A 12,229-nucleotide genomic window follows, 5' to 3' on the forward strand; every position below is an offset into this window, starting at 1 on the left:
CTGGAGCAGGAGAATGAAGCTACGCATTCTGTCTGGGTCCTTCCTCACTCCGGGTTTTAGGAGTCGGTACAGGTGGGGACCACAACATACAAGCCCCTTATCTAATAATCACTCTGACATGCCTGACAGCCACCCCTCCCCTCCTGCACACTCCGCATTGTAATAAAATCCCTGTGATCAGAAAATAACACGATCATGAAAATCATTATGGTGAGCCCGGAGCCCTGATGCTGCCTGGTTATAGCCTGAAAAGGCCAAAGATTCTTCCCTGGCTGCTGAGTTTGCCTGGGCGTGTTCCTGCCTCGAACTTCCACAAAGGTGGGCTGCTCTGAATTGCCAGGAGGCTTGGTGAACTGAGTTTCCTGTTCTGTGGGGGGCAGGCCCTAGGCCTCGGGGAACCGGTGTCCTTGCCCACTCAGGCCAGGCCCCAGCAGGAATGGGCATCAGGCTGGTCAAGAACGAGGATTCGGGCACCCAGGGTCTAGGGGACAGAGAGAGCCCTCCCGAGGCCGGCAGGCACAGCTCTGCCCCTGCTTCTCCCCGGCTCCAGAGGGGCTTGGGTTGGGCTGCACAGGCCCCAGATCTCTGCCTGACCCGCCACTCCTCACAGCTTCTGCAAGGGACGGACGTTGCACTCGTTTGTGAGGGACCCCAAGACATCTGTGGACATCAACAAGACCAGGCAGATCGCCCAGGAGATCATTAAGGTGAAGAGGCATCCAGCTGGTTCCGGAGTTCCTGGCTGTCCCCCAGTCTGTCTGACCGTGTCAGGGTCGTGGTGGTGGCTGCTCTGTCTTTCCCTTTAGGTGGGGCGCCTCAAGGGTGGGACCCCCATCTCCTTCCCTCCATCCCTGTCTTGTCTGCTGGGAGCTGGACACCCTGGAGAAACTCGGTGGGTTTTAAAGACAGATGGCTTGAGTTTGAATCTTGGTCACACCAGCTGTGTGACTTTGGGCAGGTCGATGAGCCTCTCTGAGCCTTGGCTTCCTCCCCTGTTAAATGGAGATGCCAGTGTCGCCTCCCTCATTGGATTGGTGCAAAGGTAAACTGGGATAATCCATGGAGAGAGCGTTGGGTCCAGGGCCAGCGCTTGGTGAGAGTCTGTTAGAATTGATTAAGGTTTGGGACAGGGGTTCTGCCTTAAAGTTTCCAAATCCAAGTTTCATGAGGACAGGGCTTCAGGCTCAACTCAGGCAGCCTTTTTTTTTTTTTTTTTTTAATTAATTAATTAATTAATTTTTGGCTGCGTTGGGGCTTCATTGCTGCGCACGGGCTTTCTCTATTTGCGGCGAGCGGGGGCTACTCTTCGTTGCAGTGCACGGGCTTCTCATTACGGTGGCTTCTCTTGTTGCGGAGCACGGGCTCTAGGAGTGCGGGCTTCAGTAGTTGGGGCACCCAGGCTCAGTAGTTGTGGCTCACGGGCTCTAGAGCGCAGGCTCAGTAGTTGTGGCGCACGGGCTTAGTTGCTCCGCGGCACGTGGGATCTTCCCGGACCAGGGCTCGAACCCGTGTCCCCTGCATTGGCAGGTGGACTCTCAACCACTGCGCCACCAGGGAAGCCCCTCCTTTCATCTTTTTAAAGTAATTAAACAAAAATGAAACAAAAGCTTACTTGTTGCCTTATTTAGCAACAGATAGGCCCAGAGAAAAACTAGATTAGTGCTGGATAGGGCTTCCTCTTTCCTGGTTCTTGTTTTTGCGGAAAACCTTTCTCTTACCAGCTCCCACCAAGTTTTTGTCCCTTTCCTGTTGTTAGTCTTGCCTTCTTTTCTTTTTTCTCCCTCCCTCCTTGCATCCATTGTGTGTGTGTGTGTCGTTGGAAAGGAAAAGATAAAAATCTCAGTGACATTTATGAACACCAAGATTTCCACATGACATTTCCACGTGGCTACACTAATGCATTAAACTTTTGCAGCCCCCAAAACCCAAATATCACACTTACGCCTTCCTGTGTAGTCTGTCTCATTGCAGAGAAGTTGGAGGGGGCTGTGGAGCGTCACACCTACTCTGTGATGGCCCCAAACCCGCTGGGCCCTGCTCCACCCTCTGCCCGACTCTGCCCTCCTCCCCCAAACTGTTCTCTCTCCTTATCCTCAGGACACTGCGGGAGTCTGGTTGCTGAGTTAGGTTCAGTGAGCCACCTGGAAGATTCCAGGGCAGAAGAGAAAAGTTGTTCAAAGGTTTTGGAGCTGCAGAGCCAGAAGCTGCCTCTCTGCTGGCTTATTTATTTTCCCCATCCCCCTTCTTCTGAGAACTTCTAAGCCACTTCCTTTTGTACTCATCTCTGATATTTTGAGGCTCAAAATGTAATAACGGTGGCTTGACCTTTGGTTAGAGGGCTTGGGGGCCACTCTAGAGGCATTGTGAAATTATGGGAAGGCAGGAGGGTTTGTGTTCCAGACCTGGGCACTTTCTATCTTGTCTCTGGCCATTTGAGGCTGGGACACCTATTTTATAAACAAGGCTCAGAGAGGTACAGGCACTTACCCTCAGTCACACAGCTGGTCCCTGTTCAACCCAAGATGGGGTCTTGGCTCTCTTTGGTCGCTGGGGAAGGCTTGCGCCTTGGTTGGCTTTGGGAAATGGGCAGACATTTTAAGAAAGATCGTTTTACATTCAGGATGGCGTTTTGGGAAAAAGCAAGTCACCCTTTCCTGGAACCCCCTGCTTCCGTTGCAGGATGACAGCTCTCAGCAGGCCTGAGGGACGTGGCCACGGTGGACCCCGAGCCCTCCCATCTCTTGCAGAAGAGCATCTGCCTCGTGTACATTCTTCTCTGACGCGCTCCAGCCCCACTCGGTCTGAGCTCTGGGCTCGGCTGAGTTCTGTCTGCTTCTGCCTCACAGCTCATTCTTCTATTTCCTAAATGTGGCTTGCTGTTTACCTCTCCCCTCCTCAACCCAAGATACCTTTAAAGTCAGGCGGAGTTCTCACATATGAAGCACCCTTGATGTGGGAGATTGGGAGATAGGTTTACATGTGCCTCTTTCTGACCCGGCAGGGATGCCCATTTCAGTCATGCATCTTGTACAGTGCCCCCCTTCTCCCGTTCCCAAGAGCATCAGAGCAGCAGGGTACCTGGGAGTCCTGGGTTTGGCCTTGGATGAGATCATGCCTGCATCAGGTCACCCACATCCCACGCACCTGGCAGTGTTCAGTCCAAACAGAGCGTTGGTTAGAAATCACCCAGCCCTGACCTGTCACTTGGCAGGTTGAGGAAACTGAGGCTGAGAAGTCGAGTCCAAGGCCCCACAGTGAATTAGGATCTGGGCTGTATTTCAGTCTTAGTCCAGGACTTCTACCACAGCACAGGCAGTGGGACCACCTGAGCTCAGGGGCTCCCTCTATGGGAATTCCTCTCTGTTCCCCAACCCTAGCCCTTCCCCAGCCTGAGGGGAGAGGCCAGCAAAGCCTGAGAGAGACCCCAGATCACTCGGGTCTTTTATAACTTGACACAGAGAGTAGCATCACAGTGAACCTTTATATGCTTCCTGACCCCCAGCCCCTCACCCCTCACCCCCTCCACACCTCATCCGAGTATAAGGTGGATGTCAGGCAGCGCGCTGACACAGCAGGAGCGCAGACTGGCCCGGCACCAGATCTCAGCAATGCTGCTTAACTGCAGCATGGCCTGGGGCAGGTGACTTCCCACCTCTGAGGCTGGCTTTCCTCCTCTGTAAAAAGGAGACAGTTACACCGCACAGGGTGGTGAAGATTAAATGAGGGGGGGGGGTAGGGCATCCCGTCCCGCTCAGGGCCCGGCCCAGGGTAGGAGCTAAGTCATTCGTCATTCATCTTCCCTCTGCTCCTGACGTGAGGCTCGCTGTCTTCCAGGGAATGGGATATCTCCATGCCAAGGGCATCGTGCACAAAGATCTCAAATCCAAGAACGTCTTCTACGACAATGGCAAAGTGGTCATCACAGACTTCGGGCTGTTCGGGATCTCAGGCGTGGTCCGAGAGGGACGGTCAGTTGGCCTTGGGCATCTGGACAGACTAGGGAGGAACTGGGCAGTGCTGGTGGGCCTGAGGTCCAGCCAAGGTCTGGGCACTCGCTGTCTTGTTACTGAGGGGCAGCCCTCCCTGTAGGAAAGGCCAGGTCTGCTCTGGTCCCGCTCTTGTGTTTCTGGTCCAGAATCAGGTTTGGGTGACATTTAGGTCACTCATAATGCTTAATTCTCATGCTGGCCCCCATGGTGGTTGGGTCCCCTCACTCACGTTTTCCCTGTGTGCTCACTGACCTGGGCAGGGGACCAGGGTTCACGTCCCCATTATGAGGAAGAGCGTCAGGTTCTAGTTCCACAAATCTTGAAGAGGGGGTGGGGACGGGGAGAAAGGCTCCTTCCCAAGCATCTGGACCCCAGGAGGGAGAGCGGCAGCCGGGCTGGAGAGCCAGCCCCAGGCCAGGCTGTAAGGCCCACAGGCAGATCTGATCTCCTGCTTGGAGATGCTCTTCACGCTCCCAGGGTAGAGAATCAGCACCCTCAAGTGCAACTCCCTGCCGATGCCTGTTCTTGGCCTGCTTTCTAGAAAAGCCTGGTTATCACCCCTCTGTAACCTTCCCCCAAAGCGCAGGTGCCTTGGCAAGTGCATGATGGGTGTGCTGCTTTTCTGGGCCATGGTGGGTGGTGTGCCAGCCCTGGGGCAGATGTTTGCCCTGCGGGCCTCTTTGCTGCTGACTGAAGGCCATGTCCTTGCCCTGGCTTCTTGGCCTCCAGGCGTGAGAACCAGCTGAAGCTGTCACATGACTGGCTGTGCTACCTGGCCCCCGAGATTGTGAGGGAGATGACCCCTGGCAAGGACGAGGACCAGCTCCCTTTCTCCAAAGCGGCTGACGTCTATGCATTTGGGTGAGGAGGCCCCTGGCACCCCTCCGCCTGGGGCTCTGAGGCCAAGTGTGGCTCAAAGAGAGGCTCCTACTGGCCATGGGGGGCAGGGGGAGGTGTGCTTTGTGTCTGGATCAGCCACTTGTTTGGACCAGTGACCACGTCCTTGACCTTCTGTTTCCCCACCTGTAAAATGGGAAGAATAAGGTACCTCCCTGGTAGAGCTGTTAAATGAGTACTAAATTAGCTAATTGTATAGAGTGCTTAACTCTGGGTGTCGTTCCCACCTGTTGCCCCATGAGGACACTCACCAGAGCTAATCAAGGACTGTCCCTTTGGGAGAACAGGGAGTCCTGCCAGCTGTGCCCCACAACGACCTGGGGTGCTGACCGATAGAAACATAGAAATAGAGAAACATAATATGAGCCAGATGTGTAAAGTTTTCTCTTAGCCACATTAAAAAAGAAAAAGAGGGACTTCCCTGGCAGTCCAGTGGTTAGGACTCCGCGCTTCCACTGCAGGGGGCACGGTTAGATCCCTGGTCGGGGAACTGAGATCCTGCATGCAGTGTGGCCCGGCCAAAAAAAAAAGAAACCGGTGAAATCCGTTTCAATAGATATTTAACTCAATATAGCCAAAATATTATCATTTCAACGTGTAATCAAAATAAGAAATTAAAATTTTACCCCACAAAGCTTTCAAGAGCTGGTGTGTGTTTCACACCTCTTTCCCCTCCCCACATTTCAGTTACTCAGTAGCCCCACGTGGCCCCCAGGTTGGACAGGGTGGGTCTAATGGAGAAGGTCCCATCCAGATAAGTCGAGAAGGGCAAGGGGACTTGGAGGGTCTGAGTGACGGCCTCATCCCGTAACCTCTCGGGGGACCCTTCCCTCGCGGGTGGTCTCTTCCTGGCCTGACCTTTAACTATAACTTCCTGAGCACCTGCGTGTGCCAGGCCCAGGGCTGGGCATTCTTGTCACTCCTCAGACAGCCTTGGCCATGAGCAGCCACCCCACGGAGGTTGAACGGTTGTACCGGGATCTCCGTCCAGAGCCAGTGCTGTCTTGAGACTTCCTGCCACAGTGGGAGCGCAGGGCCCCGGGAGGGAGTCAAGGCGTTCCCGGAAGCCTGGCGGGTGAGGAAGGCAGGAGGGGGATGCTGGGTCCTCCAGCCGGGCTCCTGGCATCAGGGCAGCAGGCACCTCCGGGGTGTGAGCTGAGCTGAGCTGAGCCGTGCCGCCAGGGAGCTCAGGCCACGTGGGTGGGTGGTCTCCACAGGACTGTTTGGTACGAGCTGCAAGCCAGAGACTGGCCCTTGAAGAACCAAGCTGCGGAGGCCCTGATCTGGCAGATTGGAAGCGGAGAGGGAATGAAGCGAGTCCTGGCCTCCGTCAGCCTGGGGAAGGAAGTCACCGTAAGTAGCCCTCCAAGCCCCTGCACTGGGAGAGGAAGGTGGGGTAGGGGGCGGGCGGCTGGCTGCCCATCCTTCACTCACCTGAGACGTGGGACCCAGAGGCGGGTGGGTGGCAGGCAGGCCTCTTTGCTGCCGGCTAGGAGGTCTGTGTCCTTCACCACCCAGCTCTCATGTCCTCCGATGCCGGCTCGCTTTGCAGGAGATCCTGTCCGCCTGCTGGGCCTTCGACCTGCAGGAGAGGCCCAGCTTCCCGCTGCTGATGGACATGCTGGAGAAGCTGCCCAAGCTGAACCGGAGGCTCTCGCACCCCGGGCATTTCTGGAAGTCTGCCGAGTAAGTACCTCTCGGAGCCAGACCTGCAGCCAGGCATCTTGGAGGGCACTGTCTGCTCTGTCTGCCCGAGACTTTGATCTAGGGAACCCCCAGAGCTGGTTAGCCAGAGGTGACTAGTCCCCTCGCCCAAGGGATGTCGGGATTCCGCTCATCACATTTATTTAGGAGACTCTTTCATAGGCCAGTGTCTCCCGTTCTCCTCTGTGGGAACCTCCACATCACTGTCATCCTCCCAGCGCTGACGCTGGGCCCAGGCTGGGCCCTGACACGAAGGTTCTGCCTGCTCTACAGCCCAGCGGTAGCCTGGGTTCATAACAGCTGATCCATTTTGCTGTACAGTAGAAACTAACACAACATTGTAAAGCAACTATACTCCGATAAAAATTAATTTAAAAAAAAGAAAGAAAATTTCTGGGTTAAAAGGTTAACCAAAAAAAGAAGGTTCCGCCTGGGAGGAGGCCAGACAGAGTTTCACCGAAACCAGCCGAGCAGCTGTTGCTTAAAATGGTACAGAGCTTTCTAGCCCCCAGATTAGCCACCTGTCACAGGGACCGCACCGCCCGGGTTTATGTGCTGCTGTGACACCGGGAGCCCATCTCCTTTCTGTGTAATCACATAATCCTTTGCAGCCCTCCGTGCTGGGGCGGTCTCCACTCCTGTCTTCTGAGTTCTGCCTCATTCCCTTTTTTCTTTGTCCCTCTGGCTCTCTCTTCCAGAACATTCAAAAACAGACCTCTGGCCTGCCTCTGCGGGAATCTGGGCAAGTCCTTCCTTGTTCTCAGCCTCAGCTTCCACAGCTTTACAGAGCGGGAGGGTAGGCAAACTTGTCAAGGGCCACGTGGGAAATAGTTGAGCTTGGCAGGCCAAGAGGGAACCTTGAGTGACGGCTCCTGGTCACTGGGATTTGCAGGGTGCCCAGCGGCGTGCAAAGCGACGACCCCACCACGTACAGTCTCTGTCACAACGACCCAGCTCTGCTGTTTGGTTCAGGAGCAGCCACAGACCCACAAACTTGCGGGCTGGCTGGTTCTAGTAAAGCATTACTTACGGATGCTGAAACTTGAATTTCATGTAATTTTCACAGGTCATGAAATAGTCTTCTTTTGATTCCCCCCCCACCACCCCGATCATTTAGAAAGGTAAAAAACATTCTTAGTTTGTGGATTGTACAGAAACAAGAGGCAGGTCACACATGGCTGGCCTCCTGGACAAGATGCATAGCTTTGAACTTTAAGGGGTAAGGCACTTTCTAGAAGTGTCATCTCCCACAGGCCCAGGACATAGAACAGATAAAGTGGGGCTTCTCTTGGTGGGAGTCGGGCAGTGGCAGGGGGGGCGAGAGCCTGTCTAACCCCTACACCCAGCATAGCCCCCGGAGAAGCTACACCCGGATCTCACACCTGCCCAAGTGTGTGGTGGCAGTGGCACTCCTCTTGTTCTCGAAAGAGCCAGATAGCGAGTATTTTAGGCTTGCAGGTCATATGGTCTCTGTCACACGTTCTTTGTTTTGTTTTGTTTTTGGTTTTTTTGTTTTGACAGCTCTAAAATGGTCACAACTTTTTTGTAGCCAGATTTGACTTACACCTAGTTTGCCAGCTCGTTTTGAAAGTAAACCAAACCAGGCTTCGAGCTGCAGGTGAGGAGAGGCCCAGGCTGGGTCAGCCCAGCAGAGGGTGCAAGGAGGAGAACTTGAAGAAATACAGCAAAGTTGGCAACTTAGGCCAGTTGGAGGGACAGTCTGAGGAATGAGGATTTGGGGTGAGGGAATGCTGTACCTTATGATGTGAGATTAGATTCAGTATTTTGCACTTAAGATGGGTCAGAGTCTAATACAAATAGGGGGTAACAGGTGTTGCCATCAGAGGTGTGGGTTTTACCCAACCGTTGCTGACAGCTGTGCCACACCTGAGACGACCGCCCAGGGCCGGGCCTCCACCAGCACGGAGTTCATAGGTTAATTAGGATAAAGACAAGCAGACGTACACTGTAAGCCCTCGGAGCAGGACGCTGCCTTATCACCCCTGTATGCTCAGCTCTAAGCACACTCCCAGGATGTAGTAATTGCTCAATGAATATTCGATGGGTGATGGGGATCACTGCCCACCGGGGAGCTTGAGGAAGGGTCTCCAGAAGAGAGGGGTCATGGGAGCTGAGTTTTGGGTGGGAGCCTGGGCGTCTCCTGGACTCTCAGAAAGTTCAAGGATCTGGTTTGTCAGACCTTGGGCAACTCGTTTAGCACACCAGGCCCTGGTTTTCTCCTCCACAAAAGAGAAGGCTGCGCTGGGGACGGGGCGTGGGGTAGGGGCTGAGGAGTGGTGCGGGTCTCCAGGAGAAGATGATTCCGGATTCCCGAAAGGCCACAGAGCCCCACCTTCCCGTTCCACATGTGGGACACTGAGTCAGAAAGGGGGGTTGTTTCCTGTCCAAAGTGGTCCGTTGTAGCCCCCTCTAGGAAGGAATGCCAGCATACCTCAGTGAGCCTGTATCAAAGCTTCCTGTTCATGATTTTTACTTCCACACACTCAAGCCTCTAATTCTCATTTTCTCTTTTCTTTTCCATTGGTCTTGTTGCTTTTTTTTTTTTTTTGGTGGGGGGGTGCGGTGGCGGATCCGCTGGCCTGGCCTGTCATCTCCCCCTCTCCCGCCACCCTGATTCCTGTGGCCCTTCCTCCACCCGTCCACACTGGGTGTCCATCTCCATCACCTGCCGGACCGCGCTCCTCCCACGCCTGGCAAAATGGTTGCGGGTGCTCCCAGGCGCTGGCGGAGCCGCTACTACGGGAAAGGACGTTACGGTCACCCTGACTTTAAGAACAACTGTCCAGTCCTGGAGGAATAGTGTGTCTTCTGCTGTTTCCCTGATTCTCTGCCTGTTTGCGGTTAACCCTTTGCACATCCTGCCTCCTGCTCTGTCGCTGCATCCAGCTTCCCCTTCTTGGCATGTTGTATTCCCATAAACGCAAGTGACACTCTGGCAGCTCACGTGGCCACCGGCAAGGGCCCTGCAAGCTCGTGTTTCTCTCGCTGGGCTGAGAGCAGACCCGTGGCATGTGGCAGGGCCTCTGTCCACACACTGGCAGACGATGGCTTATCCGTGGTGGGGAGAGAACTCAGAGCACTGGTCTGAGTCCCCAGGATCCCCTCTGGCCAGACTTTGAAGAAGAGAATGCAGGGAGCAGAAATAGTAAATTCCCGAGATGTCGATTTTGATGGTCAGGGGCTGAGGGACAGTGGGCCTGCGGGTCGACCTCTGTACAGAATTCTGTGGCCATGTCCCAGGGGCGAGCTTGGGGGAGGCCCTTTGTGCCAGGCTCCCTTCCAAGCTTGCTCTGCTGCCAAAGCCTGGAATGGAGTGGGGCTGTCCCTTTCTCTGTCTGCAGGGAAGAGGGGTCCCTGCCCCACGCCCTGGCCAGGCCTCGGCCGCTCCCCTGCCCCCTCCCCGAGGGCTTGGGTTCTGACGCCGCTCTCCCCTCTTCTCTTTCCTTCTGTAGGTTGTAGGCCTGGCTGCCTTGCATGTACCGGGGCTTTCTTCCTCCTAATCCACGCTCGGCACCGTGACTTCTACTTGAGCTCAAACAGCGATGCGGGCACTAACCCAGGGGATGCGATCGCCGCCACTCCGGCCTTCTCTGCTGAGACCTCTTCTTTTGCTTTGTTTGTTAAAACTGGCCCTCGCCCCGCTCCGCGGCCTGCGTGTGTCTGAGTAACTGCTCTCCATGGAGGGTCCCCCTAACAGCACCCCCAGAACCGCCTTCCTGGACACAACTTCATCTCTCTCTAGCGCTTCTTCTGTGGGGCGGCCCTGTCTGCCTACTAACGGCTCAGCGAGAGAGATCCCCCCTCTCCCTGGTCCCCCAGCACACCGGGCCCCCGTGTGGTGTGTCCGCAGGACAGGGGTCGGGGTTTTGCTTGGCTTTTAACCCACGGGGATCTTGTCCAACACGGAGTGGAATGATTTCAGAGCTGCCGGGTGGTCCCCTCTGGAGGGCTAGGGTTGTGACACCACAGGTTCTGTTGCATGAAAGACACCAGCTCGGAAGGGCTGTGTCCTCGGCCACACACTGGGGAAAGCTGTCCTGAAGCAAGGGGGTGGGACCTGTCTCCAAACAGTTTCACTAGTGAAAACATTTCTGCCCTCTCCCCCCCTGCAGCGCCACTCCCCTTCCATCTGCCCAGTGCAGGCGGAAAGTACCAGACCCCGGGCCAGCATTCGGCAAGAGTGTGGCTGACAGGTCACCTACAGGTCCTCCACTGCTTACCAAATGCAGATTCCTGGGCCTCCCCAAGACCTGAATCCAGGTGTCTGGAGGCAGATGCTGAGAACCCGCATCTCAGCCTGCTTCTCAGATGGCCGTGACGCACCCCAGCATTTGGGGACTGTTTCTAGAAAGGAGCATGCAATGCCACTCAGTACTGGCAGCTGGGTTTCTCTTCCCTCCCAGTTCCACTCGGAGCAAGAGCTTTCACCGCCGCCAGTGAGAATGAGCCCACAGCGGTTACTGGGTATGCGGGGTGCTGGGGGTTCCAAGGCGAACAGGCCCCTGCCCTCCAGGAGGGAGTGCAGCTGAGGCTTAGCCCCCGGCCAGGTGGAACCAGGAGCAGCTCTGCCAAGGCCGTCGGCCTGTATCATCATTCCCACTTCTTGGTGGGGCTGGGTCCTCTGCTGAGCTTCTGGAACTGGCCCACTCATTAGCTAATGCTGCCCAAATTCTGATCAAGACCAGTGGGGCTATAACTCTTGTTTTTGTTCCTCTTTGCAGTATTAACAGCAGCACAGTTGTACCCCGGTTTGAAAGGTTTGGCTTGGGCGTCCTGGAGTCCAGTAATCCAAAGATGTAGCCAGCTCTGCCGTTTCTCTGACATGGTATTTCTTTCTTAAATGGGTCTCTAAAACATCCAAACCACCATCACAACGAAAAAACAACACTCTTCAAAACGCCAGCCATCCGCCTAAGTGCTGCAACAGGAGCACGAGTCCTCGGTTTAGACTGTTCATCCATGAAAACACTTGGGACCCGGAGACGGAGCCGCGCCTGCTGTTTCTTAAAATGACATCACCAACAACCAGACCTGTCCCGACAGACGGCAAATGTTTACATGTATGTTTCTGCAGAGTTGGACTCGTTGTACAATAGGTGATAATAAAAACCGTCTGTGCAGAGGTCACTGGCACCGAGGGCAGAAGTGGCCGTCCCCTCTGGAGGACCCTGTAGGAGTGAGGCACCCACACTGGTTCAGAGGAAGAAAAGCATCGTGTTTGTGGCTGTTCCCCAAGCAGGATGGTGGGGGGACCACAAGGTTTGACCCGACCTCTGCGTTGGCCCTAAATACCCATCTCCCCTCGTCCTACCGAAGGGCTGCCCTCCCTTCCTCCTCTTGCAGAGGACACCCTGACCGGGAGCCGAGCTGGATTATGAGGGTCGGGAGTTCACAGAGAGCTTGGGTTCACCTTTGACCCTTGTAATCCAGTCCATACCTGCTGGAAAAAGCAGAGACATAAAATCCAAATAACATCTGGACTGATCCAGTGGTTCCCAGCCAGGGTTTCCAGGGCCTGGGAAGATGTTTCTTTCATGAAGCCCGCAGGGGAGGCACCAAGAAGATGGGACTAAGGGCTTTGGCTGTTTAGATACATCCCAGTCCCTGACGGACATTCG

The 12,229-nt window shown here is 55.0% G+C and overlaps 1 protein-coding gene across 3 annotated transcripts in view; it reads left to right on the forward strand.

Moving 5' to 3' along the window:
• KSR1 (kinase suppressor of ras 1) overlaps positions 1-11,748 on the forward strand; it is a 145,221-nt gene extending 133,473 nt beyond the window's left edge. For 2 of the 3 annotated variants that reach the window (XM_081218217.1, XM_081218215.1), the window contains 6 exons: positions 611-707; positions 3,835-3,968; positions 4,719-4,850; positions 6,104-6,239; positions 6,439-6,572; positions 11,333-11,748. In XM_081218217.1, coding sequence (XP_081074343.1) covers positions 611-707; positions 3,835-3,968; positions 4,719-4,850; positions 6,104-6,239; positions 6,439-6,572; positions 11,333-11,411 — 712 coding nt within the window. In that variant the 3' untranslated portion in view covers positions 11,412-11,748. Of the gene's footprint in view, positions 1-610; positions 708-3,834; positions 3,969-4,718; positions 4,851-6,103; positions 6,240-6,438; positions 6,573-9,329; positions 9,411-11,332 lie in introns of all 3 variants that reach the window. The other variant, XM_081218216.1, reaches the window with a different exon arrangement.
• Positions 11,749-12,229: the final 481 nt, after the last annotated feature.

The sequence above is a fragment of the Mesoplodon bidens genome, assembly GCF_964165515.1.
Source record: "Mesoplodon bidens genome assembly, chromosome: 19".
Classification (NCBI taxonomy): domain Eukaryota; kingdom Metazoa; phylum Chordata; class Mammalia; order Artiodactyla; family Ziphiidae; genus Mesoplodon; species Mesoplodon bidens.